This window comes from Bombyx mori, chromosome 22 (genome assembly GCF_030269925.1).
Source record: "Bombyx mori chromosome 22, ASM3026992v2".
NCBI lineage: Eukaryota > Metazoa > Arthropoda > Insecta > Lepidoptera > Bombycidae > Bombyx > Bombyx mori.
Genome location: NC_085128.1, coordinates 10,708,116 through 10,731,750, shown reverse-complemented (window position 1 = coordinate 10,731,750; position 23,635 = coordinate 10,708,116). Strand labels below are relative to the sequence as shown.

Sequence of the window (23,635 nt, the reverse complement as noted above, 5' to 3'; positions counted from 1 at the left end):
ACAATTAGCTTATTTGACACAAATGTTTATACGTTATGTGAAACGGAACGTGTGTTTTCCATATTTTCGCATTTGTCGGCCTTTATTGAAAGTTGAAACTATTTATTATATGAAAGAAAATTATGAAAGATATGAATTCAGCACAAAACAACGTTTCGGATTTGTTAAAACTAGCCCGCAAGTTTAATTCTTTCTACCTCTCAGGTAAACCAACAAATATTCGAGTTTCGCGTATATTAAAAGCCAATTCATTATGTGTTCTCGCGTTGTTCCTGTTGCGCACGTAAAAAGTAAAGAAATTTGAAGCACGACAAATGTGGTAATAGAGTAGGCTTTTTTAATTTTTAAAAATATCTAGCTTAAATATTATTTTAGGTTTACATCAAGGAATATGTAAGCCCTTCATAGTGGCTGGGCATCAAGTTGGTCTTGTCCGACCTGATGTTTTAAAATATTTGCAGCGTTTCCCAGAGGTGAGTGAACTCCAACTCTTTGATGTTTAGTAAATGGTTTTATTGTCAACTGTATTTACAGATATTCACATGTAGCATGAAACATTAGCAATGAACTATCTTTCCAAGTTCATGTGTCACATATGAATTAAACTCTAAAACAGACTTAGCTTAATTTTGGGGGTATACTGTAATGTATATGTATTTTAATTATATTTAATATTTTTTAAAATTTAAACTCGCATTTTATTTTCAGTAGTGCTAATGTTATTTGAAACATAGAGGCCATCATAATAAAAATTAGGTTGTTCAAATACCTAATTCCCCTAGAGCACAAGATTTATTAATACTTGTTATATTTATTTTAGTCTAAATGTAGAAAAGGAATTTCATACACTCCATCACTTTTCTTTGGGTACATATTTAATTTTGTCTTGAAACTGGTGTTGTAATATGTAATATAAAATGATTGTATCTTTATTAATACATACATAGTCAATCTAAATAAGATGATTTTTGTTGTTTATAATTATTATTTTTTATGTAAAAAATAAATGCTATATACCTTTATTGTCCTCGAGTGCTATGTGAAATTTCTTCTATAAAGAAATCATAAGAAGTGAGTTTGAAATATTTCTTTGTAGTATAACTGTTTTGGTAGATTAGCCATTATACTAAACAATTTTGAGAGTTCAATTTCAAATTTCAAGGTGAGTAGTGATATTCACATTGTCTATTTTGCCCTTGTAGGCAGATGACCCATCTAATAGTAAATGTTGCTCACACACTTCATCATTGTCATGGATATGGATAATCACTGCTTACTTTTCAGTACTCTCTGTAAACTTTCTTTGAAGAAAGAAAAGTCTATGGGCATGTACCCTGTAGGCTGTGAATATGTCTACTGATCTACAGTAATAAAAACTAGAAAACAATAACTTGCTATGAACAGTTTGAGTGAGCTTGTTATTTAATTGAACTTGTGATTATAATCAGGTGTTCAGAATCGCCGGGAAATATGTGGAATTAAATCCTGCTTTTAGAGATTACAAAGAAAGGACCACAAGAGTTGCTGATGTCCTGCAAAAACTGAGGAAGGAGAATGAGATATGCGCATTAAAAGGATGGAGAGATGAGGTTTAGTGAAACAATTTTTTTTTTTTACTTATGCTGATAGCCTTGAGAGGCTATTTCAGCTTCACCCTAACATTTGTAGGGGAGCTCACGGGGCTCAAACCGGAGAGTTGCTAACACAGACCCTACAAAGAGCAGTGCTTCGCAGAATCTACCACCGGATCGGAAACGCGACCCACTGAGCAGATCCGGCGTGAAACTCAGTGGGCTGTGTCTGTGGGTTAAGCTTTTCTAAAGTCAACCCCTTCGCTGGAATATGAAATAATAAGTTTTAAGAATCCAGAACAAACATGTAATCAAGTTGAATGTCAACACCTGCTACCTTACAGGGTTGCCATGCATGATATGAGGTTTGCATGACCATTCTTCTGTTCATCAAACATGTGTTCTGTGTGAAAGGTGTGAGGTGCCACTGCAAAATGAACATAATTGTTTGATGACAAAATCTATATATATTTTTTTTTTTTTATTGCTTAGGAGGGTGGACGTGCTCACGGTCCACCTGGTGTTAAGTGGTTACCGGAGCCCATAGACATCTATAACATAAATTCCGCCACCCACCTTGAGACATGAGCTGTAAGGTCTCACTTTTAACAGTACAACGGCAATAAAATATAAATTACAATAAAATACAATAGTCACGAAAAGGACATTACCACCAATGGAGTATTTTCTGAAAAGATTAATTAAAGAAATCTTATCCTAAAATGTTTACATAAAATGAACCATGTACAATCATTAATTATTAAGTATGGAATCTGAGTGAGATTTAAGTTTGAAGATGTGAAGTGCTGAAAATTTTGAAAGCACAAACCCTTTCTTATCCTTTAATATGTAATCAAAAAAACATTCAATGTATTTGATTAGACCAAATGGATGTTACTAGATAAACAGTATAATAATATGTTTATGCATTTTTTTTATTTATAGTTTTTAGTTTCACTGAAGAGTTTGTTTTTAGTGTTTTGAAGTCAGCACTGCGTTTTATCAAGAGAGCCTATTGGAGATGGACAGGAGTGCCATATGCCTATTTGGTATTAGAAATTATGGCGTCAGTGTCACCGGCTATCTCAATCATCCCAGTAAAGGACTATGCATTTGGTTACAGCAGCGGAGTTTTACCAAACAAACATGGCCTGGTGAGATTTTAGACATAGTTAAGCAATGTATTTTAGTTCTGGAGAGTTTAGCAGCCCGTGTATGTTTAACAAGAAGCAGTCAAGAGGTTTGGGTTTGTAGACCGGGACAGCTATTATAGACAAAATATTACTAAAATTATCTCATATCTCAAGACGGGTTGTAGTATTCACATTGTAATGCCTATGGGCTTTATTAATTATTTGATACTTCTTTACACTATTCTATTCTAGAGCAATGACTAATATAAATATAGTTTATAAACTAAATAAAGGAATGCATAATAGCAAACCAAGCTAAATTAATTTTTATCTAGGTCAGCATATTAGGCCAAAGTGCTAAAATTACTGCCCTTGCAAATTTTCAATTTAATTACATAATTTTAAATTTGTGAAAAAACCCTTTAAAGTGTTACATACAGGTCAAGCTAATGAAATCGTGATAATTAAGATTATTTTAATTTTGTATTCATAATCAATCTTCATATTAGGTAAATGGGATTGCTTTGTTAGCGGTGGTCTCGCAGTGGGATTTGGTATTCTAGAGACAACTATAAAAGAGGCCGCAGAAGAGGCATCTGTGGAGGGAGAATTGGTAAAAAAATTGGTACCAGCTGGCTGTGTAAGGTACGTTTTTTATTTTCGCAATAAAATTTTCTCTTTGAATATAGAGGGTCTGGAGTAGATGAATCACATAGTATTAAGTGGTTATACGAAACCTGAATTACACTAAGACATGAGATTGAAGTACTAATTTTTTACTGGTGGTAGAACGTCTTGGGTGTCCGGACGTGTAGATACCACCACCCTGCCTATTTCTGCCGTGAAGCACTAATGAGGTTTGTTTTGAAGGGTGGGGCAGTCATAGTACTATAAAAACTGAGATCTTAGATTCAGATTTCAAGGTGCGTGGCGGGTAACAACTTAACATTAGGTGAGCTCGTCCAACCATCTAAACAAAACAAAAAACAAAAATCGTCACGATTAAAGTAATAGAACAGATTGTTATTAGCGAAGGTAGAACAAATTGGGATTTTTTTTATAACAAATATATCGTCGGCTTATTGCAAGAACTCATTAACTGCAAAAAATCACTAAATGCGTTTTTATCTATAATGGGCTCATTTTTGCATATTCTACAAAATGCAAAAACACACTAATTTCTAGCTGGCCAATTTTAGCCGTTACGTCTTTGGTAGAAAACTGATAATTGCAACTTTGGAAGTCAGGCATTTACAAAGATTCACTAAGCAGCACTAGTTATTTTTATTAAATGGATAATTATTTGAAAACAGCATACATTACATTACAGAACTCATTTTCAGCATCTAATTAATTTTATCAAAACAGTGTAGTATAATATAGCTTAAAATTGCATTTCGATAAAATTCATTATTTACATTTAGTTAGTTTCTGTAATGAATCATTTCATCACAAATGCACAATAAGTGATCTTAATGATTTTTATCGATATTAATATAATATAAATCATAATAGTAAGATTTCCATAAAATCATTTATTCTTTTTCCTTATTTTTTCCATTTTGTTGATGGCATGATTTTAATAAGTTAACATCGATTAAAAGAACATAGTAACTTCTTGCAGGCTACGTGGTTGCTCGGTTGTAGTTTAGTGAGTTATATAGGGTTTGGTGAAATGCGACAAAACAGCTTGTCTAGGGAACACGGGGCATAAGACGAAACCGACGAACGCGGGTGAGGGTGGGTTTGCGCGGGACGAGAGAGTACTGCCTCGCTCGCTCAGTTTACGGCGAGATACGTTGATTACCACGCCTGTTATAGAAGTTAATGATTTTTGACAAAATGCAACGAAATAAATGTTTCAAACAAGGACGAGGAAGCAAGATGTTGGACCAATTGAAGTTCCGAACAACCTTCGCACAACCGAGCAAGCAAACACCTGACCTACAATAGCATCATTCTTTCCACGGGTGTAGAAGATGTTAAATGATACACAGGAGAACAGGCAACATCGTTATCTGAGAATTATACCAGTGGACTACGATTGCCAACTTGTATTTACTGATAGGATGGTTGGTATGACGTATGGCAAGCCCGTACGAGTTGGTACCACCATCGAAGCGAAGCAGCATACGGAACAATTTAGATTTAGATTTCGGGTCTCAAGATGGGTGGTGGCTTTCACGTTGGATCTCTATGAGCTGCAGTAATCACTGTAACACCAGACAGGCTTTTTTATATTTTTTTAGTATTGAAGGATTACTGGTGGCCCGGAGGCCTTTCCAGATTCACCAGGACATGTGGGCTAGCAAAGGCTCAGCCAAGGGGGGTGGGATTTGCTAACAGCTGTCCGTGCGCCTCCGAAGAAGACCTAACAACTCAAGAACAGCTGCTTCGTGAATGAATCTACTACCGGATCGGAATCGCAACCCACTGAGAAGACCCGGCGAGAAACTCAGCGAGCTGATGCAAGAACGTAATCAGTTTCTGTTATGCTTAATGCTATACTTAGTTCAAGTTACCCACCTTGAGGTGGTTGAACATAAGTATTTAGAATTGGGCCACACACATAATATGGAGGTCGATAATATGCATAGTTCTATCGAGAATCAAATGTGTCTTATGCCAATTTTTTCTATGATAGACCTCTGTAATGTTTTAAGATTGGCTAGATCGAACAGAAAGCTAAAAAAGAAAAAAAACAGCAAAGACGTCGTATGAACCTATAGTAATGAGCCACTCTGATATCTTGAACCTAAAAGAGTTGAGAAATAAATTAATGTTTAATAAGTCAATTGACACTGTAGGACTACAGTGTTTGAAGGTTAAATGCTTCAAGCTTGGAAAAACCGACTTAAAATTGTTCAATATAGGTATGACTACGTTTCCATCATTAAAGACCTAGCCTGCAGAGCTACACCATTGGTATAATAATATACCTGATAAAGAATTATCTTCCTGAAGAAGAAACCTCTGATACAGATTTTTCTAACCTAGATTTTTGTTTTTTTTGTTTTATGTTTTTGTATGGTGTTTAAGCTCAGTCCCTAATTTTCATTAAAAAATACATGATTGAATGAATACATGAGTGATTGACTAACAGGAAGAAGAAAATTATTTTTAGTTTATTATTTAAGTCGTCGTTGCCTAAAAGATAAGATGTCCGGTGCATTCGTATCTAGCGATGCACCGGTGTTCGAATCCCGCAGGCGGGTACCAATTTTTCTGATGAAATACGTACTTAACAAAATATGTTCACGATCTACTTCCACGGTGAAGGAATAACATCGTGTAATAAACTCGCATAATTATAATTTGCGTAATTACTGGTGGTAGGACCTCTTGTGAGTCCGTACGGGTGGGTACCACCACTCCGCCTATTTCTGCCGTGAAGCAGAAATGCGTTTCGGCTTCCAGGGTTTTTTTTTTATTGCCTTTGTAGGCAGACGTGCATACGGCCCACCTGATGGTGAGTGTTTACCGTCGCCCATGGACTTCAGCAATGCCAGAGGCAGAGCCAAGCCGCTGCCTACCGTTTAATACTCTCCACAAGCCTCGTTTGAAGAAGGACATGTCATAGCGCTCGGGAAACACCGTGGAGGGGAGCTCATTCCATAGCCGGATGGTACGTGGCAAAAAAAATCTCTGGAAACGCACTGCGGATGACCGCAGCGGCTCCAGGTAGTATGGATGAACTCTACTCCGGTGGCGGGCGGTGCGATGGTAAAAACGTGATGCCGGTATCATCTCGAACAATTTCTCAGAGCACTCCCCATGGAACATACGGTACAAAATACAGAGGGAACTGAAGTCCTCCGTAGACCCAGAGGTTCCAAACGATACCTGAGAATGGGATTATCAACAATCCAAATGGCCCTCCTCTGTATAGGTGGGGCAGCGTTGTGACCATACTGATACCTTAGAACTTATATCTCAAGGTGGGTGGCGCATTTACGTTGTAGATGTATATGGGCTCCAGTAACCACTTAATACCAGGTGAGCTGTGAACTCGTACACCCATCTGAGCAATAAAATAAAAATAAAATTATGTACAACTTTTGAGACTGCGAAGTTGTCGTGAGTACTTGGCAATACATATTAGCTATTGCAAGTTCTTACGTCAACTGTTATGAAAAAAATGTTTTTGATTATTATGTTATTATTCGTTTTTGTTTATTTCAATAAGGTTTGATAAGTATTTTGTTGTTTTATTTTAATTTAAGAAATAATTAATTCACATATAAAACCGACTTACAGTAGCAAGAAGTCATTAACTTTTAGTTTTAGTATATAAATAATATATAATGTTATATGACTACCGACTCTCACTTGTTTTAATTAATATACATATTAAGCAATCCAAAACATTCAATTTTGCTCACTGTAATTATGTATGAAGGATAATATGGGCTAATCAACATAGCCACTAACTAATTCCAACTAAAATGCCGTTTTCCCAAAATAATGAATATGTCACTTAATGACTTCTTGCAATAAGCCGACGATATGTGTTCTTCTAATTTGATTGTGTTTATGCTGTATTTTTGAAGACACATTTGTCTAGTTAATCTTTTTTGTTTTTCGTTCATTGTTCCATTTATATATAATGTATTGAAATAATATTCAATAGTGTGTGTGATACCACATGGATAAGACAACGCTTCCTGTTTTATTAATTACGTATGTACATATTATTATGTGACTTTAATGTGATCTGACTCAGTGCTTTATGTAAAACGTGGTCATTTATAATTAACATAAATAAGATTGAGAATTAATATTGAGTTAAAATAGGATAGATGCTAAGTATTTTTTTTATATCTACCTCTCGAAGGTGAATTTATAGCCCATCCAATGAGTGGTTAGTGTTGCTTATAGATTATATATTATATTTGCCGGTCATCGTTCTCACTGAACCCGTCGCTTGCGAGGAAGGTCTCGGCGAGTAAATTAACCCACAGACACAGCCCACTGAGTTTCTCGCCAGATCTTCTCAGTGGGTCGCGTTTCCGATCCGGCGGTAGATTCTGCGAAACATGGCTCTTGCTAGGGTTCGTGTTAGTGACATCAGGTTTGAGCCCTGTGAGCTCACCTACTAGCCCAGCGACGTTGACATGGTCTCTCTAGATTATCAGCTCAGGTAGGAAAAAAATGTATATATATTTGAAAAATTCTGGAATCCCAGAGACCAATGTGGTTGACGCCTAAGTTATAGAACGCTTGACTGAACACAACTTCTATACCTGTGATGTCATTTGAAGCTAAAATAATCGACGAGCACTGTTGATGGTTCTTTACATTCTCTTTCTTAATTTTTTTTTTATTTTATTGCTTAGGTGGGTGGACAAGCTCACAGCCCACCTGATGTTAAGTGGTTACTGGAGCCCATATACATCTACAACGTAAATGCGCCACCCACCTTGAGATATAAGTTCTAAGGTCTCAAGTATAGTTACAACGGCTGCCCCACCCTTCAAACCGAAACGCATTCCTGCTTCATAGCAAAAATAGGCGGGGTGGTGGTACCTATCCGCGCGGACTCACAAGTGGTCCTACCACCAGTAAAAAATGATTGAATGATCGTTTTAATTTACTTAATATCCCGCTTAAGAATATCTGGAAGCGTATTGTGATTCAACGCAATAGGTTTGGTAGAGTCTGTTTTGCTATTTCACGATAACGAAACGTGTAAAAACACGTGTACGTTTACGTTAAAATAGGTACACGCAATTACTGTTGTCCGAAAGACTGATAAACACACGCACGCACGCAAACAAACGCACGCACACACGTGCGTGTTACTGTATAATTCTTATTAGTAATACTATTAAATTATAAATTCAATCTGTGACCTTCGTTTACCGCACACACCTTGTTAGCTATATTTTTTTCGCCATATCTATATCTCTACTAGCTTTTGCCTGCGACTTCGTCCGTGTGAAATAGTTACTTTGGCATAACACTAAATTTTACCCCCACTTCATTTACGTAGAAAGTGAAAATATTTTTGAATTATAGAATGTTAAAGAGCTATTTAAGCCCCTATTTTGAAACATTCTTTATTGGTGCTCCCTTGTATTGGTCTTACCGTGATGTTATATAGCCTATAGCCTTCCTCAATAAATGGGTTATCTAAGACTGAAAGAATTTTTCAAATCGGACCAGTAGTTCTTGAGATTAGCGCGTTCATAAAAACAAATTCTTCAGCTTTATAATATTAGTATAGAAGCATAGATTATTTCTTAAAGAATACCTTGTTGTATTAATACCATTAATTGAGTATTATATATGTTTTTAAACGAAGATAATTGAATAGTACATATATTTATTTATTAAAATTCAATTTTGAATCTAACTAACAGTTTGTTGACAGTTTCTATTTTGAAAGCGAGCGAGGCCTGTTTCCAAACACGGAGTACGTTTATGACCTTGAACTGCCTTTGGATTTCGTACCGCAAAACGCTGATGGCGAAGTCGAGAGCTTCGAGCTGCTCACTGCTGAGGAATGTATACAGCGAGCTCTCTCGCCTCAGTTCAAGACCACCAGTGCACCAGTACTCATAGATTTCCTCATACGTCGAGGTTATATCAATCCGGAGAACGGTAAGTTTTATATCTCCAATGTTCAAAGAACCCTCTCATTGTGGCCGCCGGTAATTACATTCCCGATCCTGTGGACCCAATGGTGAACAGTCGACGTCGTCCAAAACACGTCATTTCGGATCCTCCCGATCTACTAACGATGCTTTTAGGTACCTCAAGCACCGGTCATCGTCCTCGTCGAACTTGTCGCTTGCAATGAAGGGCTCGATGAGTAAATTAACCCACAGACACAGCCCACTGAGTTTCTCGCTGGATCTTCTCAGTGGGTCGCGTTTCTGATCCGGTGGTAGATTCTGCGAAGCACGGCTCTTGTTAGGGTTCGTGTTAGCAATATCGTCAGATTTGAACCCCGCGAGTTCACCTACTATTTTGGTGAATCTAGAATAACCCCCCAAGGTTACTAGAATATGTACGAAAAAAAAAGTTCAAAGATCCAAGATATCTGAAAATTCATTCTTGCAAAATATTATGGAAATTTTGGGACAAGCTAAAGGTATCCCCAAGCTTGGTTCTTAAAAAAATTGCTTATAAATTCGAGCCTCACGCTTCTTAACCCTTTCGCTACTATCGGTGACTATAGTCAAAACGTCGCCTGTACACAATAGGCGACTATAATCGCCTGTACACAATAGGCGACTATAATCGCCGACTGAAAAATACCGCCTATAAACGATAGGTGATTAGCGCACTTTTAGCACGGAGGTCCGTTTCCTGCGAAACATTTTGCAGCGAGGTCTGCGTAGCGAGAGGGTTAAAATTAAAAAACGGTGCGCGTGCAACTTGGCACACGTGAATGAAGTGAAACTTCTTTTTCGATATTATTATGTAGTATTGTGGTTTTCCTCATTTTTCATCCTTAAATAAGACTGCTCTTGTGATAGGGAATGCGACATCTTCAACATTTATATTAAATTATAGATAGAAAAATAAATATATATATTTTTTAAATAATTCATTGGAATATGGACGCTACTCGTTGCTAACGCTCGCACTGGCCTGTAACAGATATACTACGCGCATGCGTTCGAGTGCCACGCATTGACTCTCGCTCTGCCCCTTTCTAGTTGGAAGTCGCATTAGAAGTTTCACTTCAAAAACCCATGACTCCGTCCAGTTGCCAGATACACGTGGAAACTAACCAATCTCAGATTCGGTACCGTGAAACAAATGTTTTCAGAGCCAAACTATCGGTACTTGGTCGAGTTGTTGCACGTACCGTTGCAGTCTATTTACAATTGGCCGTTCACTCACATGGTCGCCGCGGCCGCCGTCAACGGAGACGACCAAGGCATATACGACGACAACTAATTTTCCATTCGTGCATAGATTAGTGAATTTAAAAAAAAAACAGATACAAAAAAAAATGCTGTGCTGTCGTTCATTTTGTATTATTTTTAGTTTAGATACCTACATTGAAAAATGTGATGTATTTAGTGAGATTATATTTTTTCATTGTCAGACAATTATTATTTAACTAAACGACAAATGTATTATTATATTGTAACTGGTATTGTGTGTGCATTTTTGTTTAACAAACAATTAATTTTTATGTGATCGTATAGTATTTAACTTCGGTTTTCGCCAGTGATGGATTAACGTCTAGGGCGGCAACATTTTTGAAATGCCAAAATTTCAGAGGCAAAAAAAAAATATAGTCAGTCTTCTTTGAAAATGAATTCAGATTAATTTTTCAACAAAGCAATAACAAAGGGCCGTTAGAAGTTTTATCGGCTGGAGATTTCATTTGAAAATGTTCCTTTTTATAAAAATCTTAACGCCCATTTTGCACTAAACTTTTGTGGTTTTAACACGATGCTTAAACCATTTAGGATAAATTTAATTAAAACATGTGTTGCAATAGACTTGAAGTAATATTATAAATGTTATTGTCAGCCGTAGTTTTATGAAACCGAATGTGTAGATCCAACTACATGTTTACTTACACACCAGTGATTAAAATTTGTTTAATTATTTATTTTTATTAACAATGTTACCGCATTCTGGAGTTTTAAGAGTCTTTGGTGACGTTAATTTTTAGGATAAAATATCGTTTTGAACCTCTGGGTCTACGTAGGAATTACGGCTCCCAGTGTATTGCGTACCGTATGATTCGTGGGCAGTGTTCAGAGGAGCTATTTACGATAATCCCGTCATCCCCATTTTTCCAGCACCACCCACCATCACAGTGCAGTTCATGCTTTAAAGAACAAAATGTACAATCTTATCAGTCATCCTGTGCTTTACCTCCACAAGCTCCTTTGGCTCCTTCTGAAATGCTGGTGGACAAGGCCTACAATCTATTTCTTCAGTAATAACGCATTTCGGTTACAAAAGTAGACCCGTACGCGAGACTTCAGATTTATGTATGTAGTTAAACAACGACAACCACGTTCTCATGGTTGTTCCATCACGAAATTTAACGTACATATGTTATGAGCGCTATGACATGTCCTTCTTCAAACGAGGCTTGTGGAGAGTATTAAGCGGTAGGCAGCGGCTTGGCTCTGCCCCTGGCATTGCTGAAGTCCATGGGCGACGGTAACCACTCACTATCAGGTGGGCCGTGCGCTCGTCTGCCTACAAGGGCAATAAAAAAATAAAAAAAAACATATTAAGTGTATTAATAACGCTTAAATTTTGATAAAGAATAAATAATCTTCTAAAATTGCCCGTGATGACGTCAAAAAAATATTTTCCTTTGGATAGGTGAATACAAATCTATCTTTAATTAAACACAAATCGAATGTTTGGCCTATATGCGTTCCTAAACTGTTCATATGATTGTGATGTAACTTTGACACTGCCAGGGAATATTTACTTTGAAAGTCCTGTGTGCGTTTTCTAACGTTCTCGATAACGTAAAAGTTAACTGAAATGTGTATGGAGTTGGAAGGTTTGCCTACGTTTACCGCTAGAGGCGCTGTCCCAACTGCATACAAATTTGAGTTAACTTTTACGCTATCGAGAACGTTAGAAATTCGTACTAAGCACACTGAACGTAATGTAACATACGTAATACAAAATGTAATAGATAATTTATAATACCTAATATGACAGTTGGTTAGTTAATTAAGGCTTAAGAACACTGATCGATCTGTATTCTATGAAAACAGTAATCATTCTCTATTAAAAAATCTCACTGTACATAATTATATTATTTAAAGTTTGATTAAATGCTTCACAGCTACTTAGATGATAAATATACATAATGTTTTTTTTTTTTCCATTTTAACTTTGTTCGTGTTATTTTTGTATAGTTTCGTGTAAAAGGAAAATTATATCATTAAATATTATCATTAAATACTATCATTAGTAATCTTATCACGATTTTTGTAGAAAAAAAACGGCTGCGTCAGGAAATATGTTGCGTTTTAACCGATTTCAAAATAAAAATGAAGAGAAGGCATACATTTTATTAACTTATTTACTACTTAAGTTCGAAAATGACAAAAAAGAGTTTTCATCTCACTATACCTAATTAGCTAAAGTTGTTAACTATCATAATGCAATATTTAGGTTATCGAGGCCTTAGTGTAGGAAGTTTGGAGTAATAGTTAAGTTAAAGAATTAGATGTTGTGGTTGACTATTGCACTACTGTCACGTCTGAGTCTATTTCATTAGAGAAAAATCACTGAACCGAATTACAATTTTTATTTTATTTTGATGCGAAAAAAATGGAGTGTGGACGTAGATTAAAATACATTTTTTAAGTATACGATTTAAAGATATCGAATGACACCGTTGTGGGAATGTATTGTTTACAGGCATATTTTGACACACGAATATCGAGTAATTTGGAATATTTTAATTTGAAAGTGACCTATAACAAGTCAACTGTTATTTCACTAAACAATATTGTTGATACAATCTGTATGTTACGCAGGATAGTAACCTATGAAGAAGATTGCTAACAGAATTTACAGTGAACATAAATAAATAACATTCAAATACTCGATAGCAATACAAGCAGACCGTGAAAACTAAAAAGTTGGAAATTTTATTTGGATAATTTAATTTTAAATGATTAATTTAATTTGATTTAATTTTTTTTGTATACCCACTAAGCCATCAAGGATTCGACAACTGACACGAACCATTTCTGATATCAACAATATTTTGATTTTATTATGTTTAACGTTCGAATAATTTAATAATAGTTTGATCTTTACCATTAAGATTCAAAGATCCCTTTTACCGTGCTAAATACGGCCTAAACTTCTATTCTCATTCGAATGATTGCAATTCAATTTTTAATAGGAACTTTTTATCAAGGGTAATATTTAAAAAAAAACTAAATTACTGATTACAGTATGCAACATGTTCGCGGTACCTTGAAATTATTCAAGGTACCGCGAACATGTTGCATAGCTTGGTCAGTAACTATTTGGTTATCAATGTAAAATTAAATAGAAAATTGTTTATTTCATATAAAATTAACTTCATCTTAGAGATCAACGCTTAGTCGACAGAAAATGTTTAAAGTTTTTTTTTTCAGTACACACTATATCGGAGCGTGCGAATATTTGTTCTTACCTTAAATGCGTGAATATCTAATATACCACATGTACAGAAAAAAAAGTGCAATAAAACGTTTGAACCGGGGTTAAACAGTCTTTGGTACGTTGACAAGGCTCAGATGTGATAGTAATGTTAATTATATTGTTACACTACTGCCGTCTAGGTACTTAAAATGGTAGTTAACCAATGTGCAACCTAATGTAGTATTTAAACAGTGACATTGTTTTAAAAATACATAGTAACGTGTCCGATGTTTTATACAATTTTATAGACGCGGTATTGGCGTAAGATTTTGTAAGAATAATGTAAATGTATCCAAATTACGAATGTATTCCATACATATATTTGCGATAGTAACAAGATAGCGTTTTTCTTAAATAAAATTTTAATGTTAATGGTTTTGTTTAATTTTCTATTTATTTACGTAATTACATTATTATTTCTCACCCCAAAAAGATTCTAATAATTAACGCCCCCGCAACTGGTGTAGGGAGTCCATCACTCGTATAAATATTAGTCTATCCATTAATTACATGTATTTTCTACATGGATACCAAGTTTCAAGTCAATCGGATGCATGTTGGAGACATACACAGAGAAACTTTCAGCTTTTATAAAATAACGAAGGTCTGGCTGTCGCGGGCTCTTGCTCTATCAGTAGTTATAACGGAACATCCGTAAAAACCACTAGATTTATATATTTTGAAGTCGTCGTGGCCTAACGGATAAGACGTCCGGTGCATTCGTGTTGAGCGATGCACCGGTGTTCGAATCTCAGGCGGGTACCATTTTTTCTAATGAAATATTTCCACGGTGAAGGAATAACATCGTGTAATAAAAATGAAACCGTGGTAGGACATCTTGTGAGTCCGCGCGGGTGGGTACCACTACCCTGCCTATTTCTGCCGTGAAGCAGTAATGCGTTTCGGTTTGAAGGGTGGGGCAGCTGTTGTAACTATACTTGAGACCTTAGAACTTATATCTCAAGGTGGGTGGCGCATTTACGTTGTGGATGTCTATGGGCTCCAGTAACCACTTAACACCAGGTGGGCTGTGAGCTTGTCCAACCATCTAAGCAATAAATAAATAAAAATAGTATAGATGAATGCTAATGTAATACACAAAGTATCTCACAGTGCAAGAGACAGTGGAATATATAATCGTTCTGACCATGTTACTGTGATTCAAAATAATCAGAGTTGAATTTTTAGTCTGTCACATTCCTTTCGACGTAAGACAGATGGCGCGCTAATAGTTTTAGGAAAATGCTTCACATTTAACGAGTTACAGCGAAGCCGGATTTAACTTATATCAAAATAAAACACCTGTTTTTTAACTGAACTTTATTTAAAACGTATTCATTAAGACGGGATCGTAGTTTTTACAAGTACCTGATTTTTCATTCTCAAACTCAATAAAAGATTAGATTATCGATTCGTTTTTACAATAACAAATATACAGGATAGACCTTTCCAGTGTACTTTGGAATCTAATATAAAATGAAAAATAATAAACGTCAAACGTAAACCATGGAAACCATAAACCATATTTTCGTGAGTTCTCTTAGCGTTTTTTGCTATACTTTGCAGTTTAAGACATTTTAAATGAAAATTCCACTCGGCTTACGCGTTATAAGGGACACGATTCGGAAAGCCAAACTACATGGTGAAATATTGGTCATTGGCCATGCAACACCAAGTTATACACGAGGGCATATTGCAACGGTCGGGGAACCGGGGTAAATTACCCCAAATGGGGTAAAATGAAATTTTGGAGGGTAAAAATGAAACTTTTGTGTGTAAAAAGTATATATTGAAGTGAAACTTCTATAGAATCGTTGTGATTTTAAACTCGATCAAAAGAAATGAAATGAAACGAAAATATATATATTTTTTTCTTTCCAAATTATCATGTGGGCTATAATATGAAAGATGCTGAAAAGAAGCGATTTCGTTTTTTTTTTGTTCTTCGCCATGGGGTAATATCAACTTACACAAAAATATTTTGGGGTAATAATTAAAAAAGTTCCCCGACCGCTGGCTTATTGCATACTTAGCATATGAACATTATTCTTTGTGACTCAAAGTTCTTGCTTGCAGAGCGTCTCCCTTACACCCCGTAAGTACATTTATTAGTATTCAGTTACGACTCCAAAACATGTTATAAAAGCATTACAACTACATTTCCAGTATTAAAACAGTTCAAACATTTGTAGATCTTTTAACCTTTTGACCACTACAGTTAGAGCTGTCCCGAGTTAGGATTTACACGTGTTGATGAATATGAGGTGGCGTTCAAAAGGTTAGTCGGATCGGAGGTTAGTAGTCATCGCCACGGGACACGACTTCCTTGCAGGTGGGTCTGAGCAGGATGGTGTGTTCGAACTGTGCGGTGTAGCACCCCTTGATGTCGCAGAGGGGCGGGTAGGCGTCCACCACCCCCTTGTCGCAGAGGTCCTTCAGCGCCATCGCGTAACGAGAGGCCCCGGCGCGTTCCAGCCAGCGCTTGCAAAACGCGAGTGTACCAAAGTTCTTGTTGATCACGTTCAGAAGCTGTTTCGACGATTGCAATCTAAAAATTGACATTTATAATTTAATTTCATTAATTCAATCATTGGTATCGCTAGTCGCTAATCGTGATCACCAAAACTAAAAGTATTCGAAAAGAATCATAACATGAAAGAAAGAAAGCGATCGATAATTTTATTACATTTTAACTATCAACGATCGATGATTGATGAATTAACTATCAATGATTGATTAACTATCATTATTTTTCTTACTTTCATTTAACAAAAAACCTATTGATTGACCTATCTATACCTAATAACATAAACGGAGATAAAATATCTCCAAATGCGGTTGCCAATAAGACGACGAGTTAAAAATGTTATTTAGAATGTAACAAGAAAAGTATGTATAAAATTATATCTGTTTTCCTTATTGAGAATCATTAATTCATCAAAAAGAGTTGGATGGACTTGACTGTACAATACACGTGACTACCGTTAAATATCTTAAAGAAACGAGGTTTCTTTATAGCTTAGATGGGTGGACGAGCTTACAGCCCAACTGGTGTTAAATGGTTACTGGAGCCCATAGACATCTACAACGTAAATTCGCCACTCACCTTGAGATATAAGTTCTAAGGTCTCAGTATAGTTACGTTAGAATGAAAAACAAATAACTGTCCTACTCTTAAATGTTGGTTTTAACTGTATTTTACCTCAACGGAACAAATTGCTGATCGAAGTTTTTCATGTAGTGAGAGCAGTCCATGTCGTCGTGAACTTGACCACGTCCAGTGGATCCGAAAGTTTCTATAGCGTAGATTTCGTTCTCCTCCATGCGCGTTGTCTCGCCACCTTTCACTATCGGGACTGTCTTACCGGCGTGGATTTCTACAGGAAATAATAATATTTTGGATTGGATCGTTAAATTAATAAATATTTATATATTAACGTCTTGTTAGACATAGCCGTCTGCAGTATGATTTTTTTTATTGCTCAGACGGGTGGACGAGCTCACTGCCCACCTGGTGTTAAGTGGAGCCCATAGACATCTACAACGTAAATGCGCTACCCACCTTGAGATATAAGTTCTAAGGTCTCAGTATAGTTACAACGGCTACCCCGCCCTTCAAACCGAAACGCATTACTGCTTCACGGCAGAAATAGGCGGGGTGGGAAATAGTTCATTATGACTAAAGCATGCCAACTCATAGGTTATTAACTTTACAAAGGACTACTGGATTTGACCATGTATGTAATTACCACATTGTGTTTAAGAGTATCTCCATATTGTTTCTGGGCTATGTTGCAAACTAAACTTTACAATGGCTACATGAATTTGGACTTATCAAAAGTGACTCTGGCTAAGAATTGATTACCTAGTATCAAGTGAGTTACTGGACTCACAATATGAATGCCCCAAGCTACTGAGACAATGTATTAAGTATTTAGTACATTGTACAAAGATTGTCCTACATAGATACAACTAGGTTATAAGTTGCTGATAAGCAGGAATGAAAACACTGAATATCTTAAGTTTTAGGCTGTGACAACCTCTAATAACATAATGTATCTACAATAATAATAATCCATCTATCAGTAATCTATAAAGAGTACATCCATAATAGTATCTATTACAGATAATCAATTGTGAATGTTTGCGGATTTTTTGGCGGGAAAGCGAGGAGTGAAGTTGTGTGATTTGTTTTATTTTGTCTATTTAGTGTTTCTTCAGGTTTAATAGCGGTGGTTTATTAACTGTTTAATATCTTTTTTTTTTTTTTTTTATGATTGAAAGTTTACTGGTGGCCCGAAGGCCTTTCCAGTTTCACCAGGACAGGTGGGCGAGCAAAGGCTCAGCCAAGAGGGGCGGGATTTGCTAACAACTGCCCGAGCGCCTCCGAAGGAGACCTAACAACTCAAGAGCAATTGTTTCGCGAATGAATCTACTACCGGATCGGAATCGCGACCCGCTGAGAAGATCCGGCGAGAAACTCAGCGGGCTGATGCATGGGTTAGGTTGCACGTCGACCTCTTTGTCGAGTTCGACGAGTACGGTTACCGGGGTCCCTAAGCCTGCCCCTAGTATTAGAGCTGAAGGCATCTAATGCAAAGGTTATTGGATCTGATGGATCCGTAAGGACGTGTTGTTTAATATCTGTGAAGGTGCACAAATGTGGGAAAATGAAACAATGCCTCTGGACGTAATTTCTCGGGATCCTCCAAAAAGTCCACTGAAAAATCTCAGTAAATGACCACCATTTTACTGAAATTATTTCATTCCATATCATTTTATTTAATTCATCCCAGTTGATTAATGTCTCAAATTAATCATCTTCATTTCATTTCACTCCATATTATCATTGTTCATAAAATATAAATTAAAAGAAGACTTGACCTAAAGGTCTTAGTTATCCCTTAAAAAAAAGTGAATGATTGCGCTTAGTCACTGTTATACTTACTATAAGGTTCAATTGAATGTCCATTAAGATTACGGATTGGTTTCACCTGGTACATCTGCCCGTCGAGTTCAACTTCATGTGACTCCATTACCTGAGATTTAAAATATCTTATTTTAATACATTTTTAAACCGTTAGTCTAGTGTTTAATGTAATGTATGTAGTTTAATTAAGAAACACCCTTTAAGATTTAATTTATACAGGGTGATAGAGAATATAAACTGAAAACAATATATTTTATTAAATAGAGCGGTGAAAGGCTATTTTGTTTATGCAACTATTCGCTTAAACACGAATCTCTATTAATTTTACCTACACATTGTACGTAAGTAATTTAAATAAAAAAATACAAGTACTTAACAAGTAGAGATATTACATTATTATTTAGACATTAGTTTACCTTTGTTTTATATGATTAGGTAACTAAATACGAATATGCAAAAATGTAATATTTATAATTAAAAATAGCTTTATAGTTTAATCGGGCGTTTTCTATTATTATTTCATTATTTCCGACATTTTGAATAGTATAGTTTTCGCAATCATGGATAATAAAATTATGCTTAGTTTAATTTTCATTTTCCGTTCATGCAAATTAGTTTAATTTGGTATTATCCATTGATAATGTCAATATATAGCATTTAATGTTTTCTGTAAATATTGCAAAAAGCAGTAATAATACAACGTATTGGTAATTACCTCTTGTACAGCAGCACCTACATCGCAAAGCCTTACATCGACCCCTGACGCCTTAATGCCAGCTTCTGTAGCCTCTTGAACGCCCTTCACAAGGGGATCATAGCGTGGGTTAAAGTGTAGTGTGAAGGCGCAGTCAATAATGCGACCATTTATGTGAGTACCAAAGTCGATCTTCACTACATCATCATATTCGAGAACTGTTGTATCACCTTGAATAGAAAATAAAATCAACATTATTGAGGCAAATAACAAAAGAAGAAAAATTCAGTGTTAATTATTATCTTATGACATTGTTTTTTTGTTGTGGAAGGAGGTAGCAATACATATTAAGCTGTATAAATATTTAGAAAACTGGGTATCAAATTGGCAGGAAGGTCTTACCGCGTAATAGTGTAATAAATAGGATAAAAAAATAAAAACTCTCATGGACAGCTTGAGACAGATTTCAATTTGTGCTTATTGTTTCTGTTGTTTTTATTTAGAATAAATAAATAAAAAAACATTGTTTTATAGTAAATTTTGTTATTTTTGCAATAAGTAATGCACTTACTACAGGACTCTCTACATCACCCTTGGTTGACTAGTGGTAGCGAATGCCTCAGGCATTAATTCCGCAATTGTACTTTTGTGCATGAATAAATAAATAAATAAATTTATTTGTTCTTTACCTGTGTTAGGAGTATAATGCGCTGCACAGTGGTTGCGGCTGCATCCTGTGGGGAAAGCCAGACCTGCTTTGAGCCCATCTTCACCAATAAGACGTCTCGCAGTCTTCTCTAACTCTTCACAAATATCTATCATAGTCATGCCAGGCTTGATCCAATTGCGGATGTGTTTTCTTGTCTGATATACATATTAAAAATAGTCAATGTATTCATAATATTTTTTTCTAAAAACTTTTTTTCTTTATTTTCATCATTACACCATTGGAGTAGTCATAATCCAAAGTGGTCATAATCATCATTGACTTCTGATTGATATACAGTAAAAGCTCTTTATTCGCGGGGTTTATGTTCCGTAAATATGCCGCGAATATAGAAAAACCCATTTACAAATGGATGGATAGTTGGATACTTATATGTTGGAATCATTTTAATCAATGTGTATTGTACCTATTAGATCCACGAATAAAGAAACATTTAGTTTGGAATATAGGAATTTGGGTCACATTTTTTAAATCCAGGAATAGTGAAAACGTGAATTTGGATTTACTGTACTAAACTAAACTAGCTTTTACTGTACTAAAAGACATGTCAATGACATTTATCAGTACGATGTATATCCTAACACAATACATCTCAAGGTTCAAATTTTGGTGCAATTATTTTGCCTGCATTTAAAATCCAAAAGTATGCAAATAGTGGTAAAAAATAGGCATGATACATGAGAATAAATTTAAGAATAGTTTAAAGCAAAGAAAAACAAAACCTTGTGTTTTAAGTAAAGAATGTTCTGGAATGGATTTATCAATATACTTTATTTGTTGCTTTTGTATGAGTGACACATGATGGTGAGTAGCCACTGTTGCTTAAGGATAATAAGCAATGCTGGAGGCATAGCAAAGTCACTGTCTAGTCTAATTAAGCTTGTTGAGCCCAATTAAATATAACCACAAATTTGGAGTACTGAAATTCACAAAGAAAACATCTCAATGTTCATTATCAGACATGTCTAGTTGTTCTTGCTTTATAAAGTATAATATGTCAGTGTGGAGTTCATTCCCATAAATGGGTTGAGTCATAAAAAATTACCAGCTGCTTTTATTAGACTCCATACAGAAATGAGTTTAAGAAATTTTTGGTGATCCAGATCTCAAAAAATCGAACTTTCTGTCAGGTTTTCTGTATTTTCTATCACTTACTAGTAACATCAAGTTTGCATACCTGCCTGTGGGCTTCAGCAGCATGTCTGATTTCCTGATAAATATCTTTATGTAATCTATCAAGAGCTCTTTTCTCCTCACTTGTAAAACGATTTTTTGCAGTTCTCTCATCAATACCCTCAGCAGGACCATGGTCCATAATTTGACCCTCAGGAAAGTTTCCTATTTAATATTACATAGTCATTTAAGTGTTATTTACCCTGAAATCCATTTAAGGTCAAATGGAGTTAGAGCTTTTTCTACAGTTAAAATTGAACCTAATTATTGGTAAGAAACCCACATTTGCATGACAAATCCACATTTTAAAGGCAATAAAATTAGGGTTTTTTTACAACTTCATTTCATGTTAAGTAATGATTTTAGAAGAACATTATTGATTACAATAACCTTGTAATTGTGATATGATATCTGTTATTTTGTATTACATAGCATTATGAAATTAACCAAACCTTGGATTGTGTGATAATAGTTACTATATGGTTGTTGTAAACATCTTACTTTTTATAGATATTTTATTATATTTTACAAAGCTGACATTTTCATAGATATCAGTACATAATGACCGCCATCTCATTTTTTATTGCAAAAATGTATAAATAAGTTTTGGGTTCCCATAACATTAAGTGGTTACAGGGATTTTCACAATGTGAATACCCATAATTTTTTGTTGTCCTTTTAGGCTAATGAGCATTCAACCCATCTGTCTGGGACAGAGCCAAGTCGATGCCTACCACGAATAGCAGTACCTGAAGATATGCAGTTGAAATTTCAATTGTATTTCACTGTGTACTCTACGTTTGATGATATCATTCGTTTCATAACATAAATATTGACAAGCGAAGGCTATTTGGTTTATGTCACATTTACTTGCAATGCGATATTGCATGCATTATCTTTGTAATCAAAGGTTTCTTTTATTAAGTATTAGCATCAGCAATTTGATGCTTTTAGTTGAACTTCATTAAGCTTGCCTGATTCAAATGGCTGAAGAAGTTTTTTTGTTATGATATTTTAAACTTTAAATGGCTCTCCCGTAAGATTGGAAAAATGTCGCTTAAACCAAATGGCCTTTCACCCCTCGCTATGTTTTTGGAAAGTAAATTTAATTAAGAAATTGTAACTACCATCAGGAAATAGTTCCGCTACTGGTATAGTAGGTGGGACGGTCTGCTCCTTAGAAGATCCTTTTCCAGATTTACTCTTATTCTTCTTCTTTTTCTTTTTCTCATCACCTTCACCAGCATTCTCTCCAAGAGATAATGCCTCTAATTTTTCTGTTGTTGCAGTCACTTCTGTCGGACTTTCTTTAGCAGTTTCACCTTCTAAAAATGTTATTCTGTTTGTATTAATCGTCATTGTTATTGCGACCTTTGTACTAAGATAATGATAATTTAACAATATTATGATGTTGATGAACTTTCGTGATTTCGAATGGCGTATTTTAATATTTGTCTTCAACATGACAAACTTATATTTGTACATATAACATTTCTAAGACTATTTGTGATGTACCAAAATAGATTTTCAAATGTTATGGAGGTTATTTGTAAGATAGCTATAATCATAGCATTTTTGACTGCGCCTATTATAATCTCATTATGTTAACTGATTCCATCAACAGTGGAAAGTAATATTTATTATGTTAAGGGTGCATTGAGTATAAATAAAAGTAGACACATAACCTTAAAAACAATTAACGAGAGCAAATGGCGTGTTAGCTACGGCGAAGTTTTAATGTACAGAATTCTCAGTTATTCGTTCTTTAGGTTGTAAAAATTTCCATTATAATAATCTTTACCTGCCTTCTTCTTCTTTTTTTTCTTTTTCTTCTTCTTTGCGGGATCTTTTGTGTCACCTTCATCGATAACCTCTACATCGTCATCTTCTCCATTTTCCACTACATTTTCGGTAACATCATTTTCTGTTACAACTGCAGCCATTCTAGTGCTGAATTATTAAGATAATAATTAATTGGGAACGAAATGTAAACAATTCTGAGAAATGCTACCTTTTAAAAGTTTTTTCTTTACATAATTGTTTACGGCCTTTGCCTACTCAACCTTTTACCTCCTAGGGATCGACCTACCTTTTAAGTGGCTGTGTTACATTGACCAAAGAAAATAATATTAAAGCACCGGTATTCAAAGTGAATTAAGAACTTTCCGTACAAAATTTATAATAACTATGTAATTTATGATTTATAATTAAAATGTGTAGGGTAAATTTGAGATACTTGCATTTCTGTATCACAGATTATAT

General features: G+C 35.3%; 2 protein-coding genes across 4 annotated transcripts; one reads left to right on the top strand and one right to left on the bottom strand.

Moving 5' to 3' along the window:
• Window positions 1-4: 4 nt before the first annotated feature.
• Window positions 5-14,221, top strand: LOC101740278 (uncharacterized). Its single transcript, XM_004926394.4, has 7 exons — window positions 5-204; window positions 376-473; window positions 1,449-1,589; window positions 2,548-2,725; window positions 3,214-3,349; window positions 9,078-9,307; window positions 10,485-14,221. The coding sequence occupies exons 1-7, from the start codon at window positions 123-125 to the stop codon at window positions 10,613-10,615; spliced, it is 996 nt and encodes a 331-aa protein (XP_004926451.1). The 5' UTR covers window positions 5-122; the 3' UTR covers window positions 10,616-14,221.
• Window positions 14,222-15,437: 1,216 nt separating this feature from the next.
• LOC101740408 (methionine aminopeptidase 2) lies at window positions 15,438-23,634 on the bottom strand. 3 transcript variants are annotated; one of them, XM_038019032.2, is made up of 9 exons: window positions 23,463-23,634; window positions 23,175-23,323; window positions 22,501-22,698; window positions 21,378-21,538; window positions 20,163-20,337; window positions 19,495-19,703; window positions 18,798-18,888; window positions 17,052-17,226; window positions 15,438-16,397 (listed from the first exon to the last, which is right to left on the bottom strand). In XM_038019032.2, exons 2-9 carry the CDS (start codon window positions 23,314-23,316, stop codon window positions 16,145-16,147), a joined length of 1,404 nt encoding a protein of 467 aa, XP_037874960.1. In that variant the 5' UTR covers window positions 23,317-23,323; window positions 23,463-23,634; the 3' UTR covers window positions 15,438-16,144. The 3 variants fall into 3 exon arrangements, with proteins under 3 accessions (XP_037874960.1, XP_004926452.2, XP_062530960.1); XM_004926395.5 differs by having other exon boundaries at window positions 23,175-23,472; XM_062674976.1 differs by lacking the exon at window positions 23,463-23,634 and having other exon boundaries at window positions 22,501-22,867; window positions 23,117-23,408.
• Window position 23,635: the final 1 nt, after the last annotated feature.

Coding starts and splice junctions, on each gene's coding strand:
- LOC101740408 (XM_062674976.1), bottom strand. CDS start 22,858: ATGTACAAATATAAGTTTGTCATGTTGAAGACAAATATTAAAATACGC. Junction 19,704..20,162: donor GCATTATACTCCTAACACAG/GTAAAGAACAAA, acceptor TTTCTATTCAAG/GTGATACAACAGTTCTCGAA. Junction 16,398..17,051: donor CAGCAATTTGTTCCGTTGAG/GTAAAATACAGT, acceptor GTCAATTTTTAG/ATTGCAATCGTCGAAACAGC.
- LOC101740278 (XM_004926394.4), top strand. CDS start 123: ATGAAAGATATGAATTCAGCACAAAACAACGTTTCGGATTTGTTAAAA. Junction 474..1,448: donor ATTTGCAGCGTTTCCCAGAG/GTGAGTGAACTC, acceptor GATTATAATCAG/GTGTTCAGAATCGCCGGGAA. Junction 1,590..2,547: donor TAAAAGGATGGAGAGATGAG/GTTTAGTGAAAC, acceptor GTTTGTTTTTAG/TGTTTTGAAGTCAGCACTGC.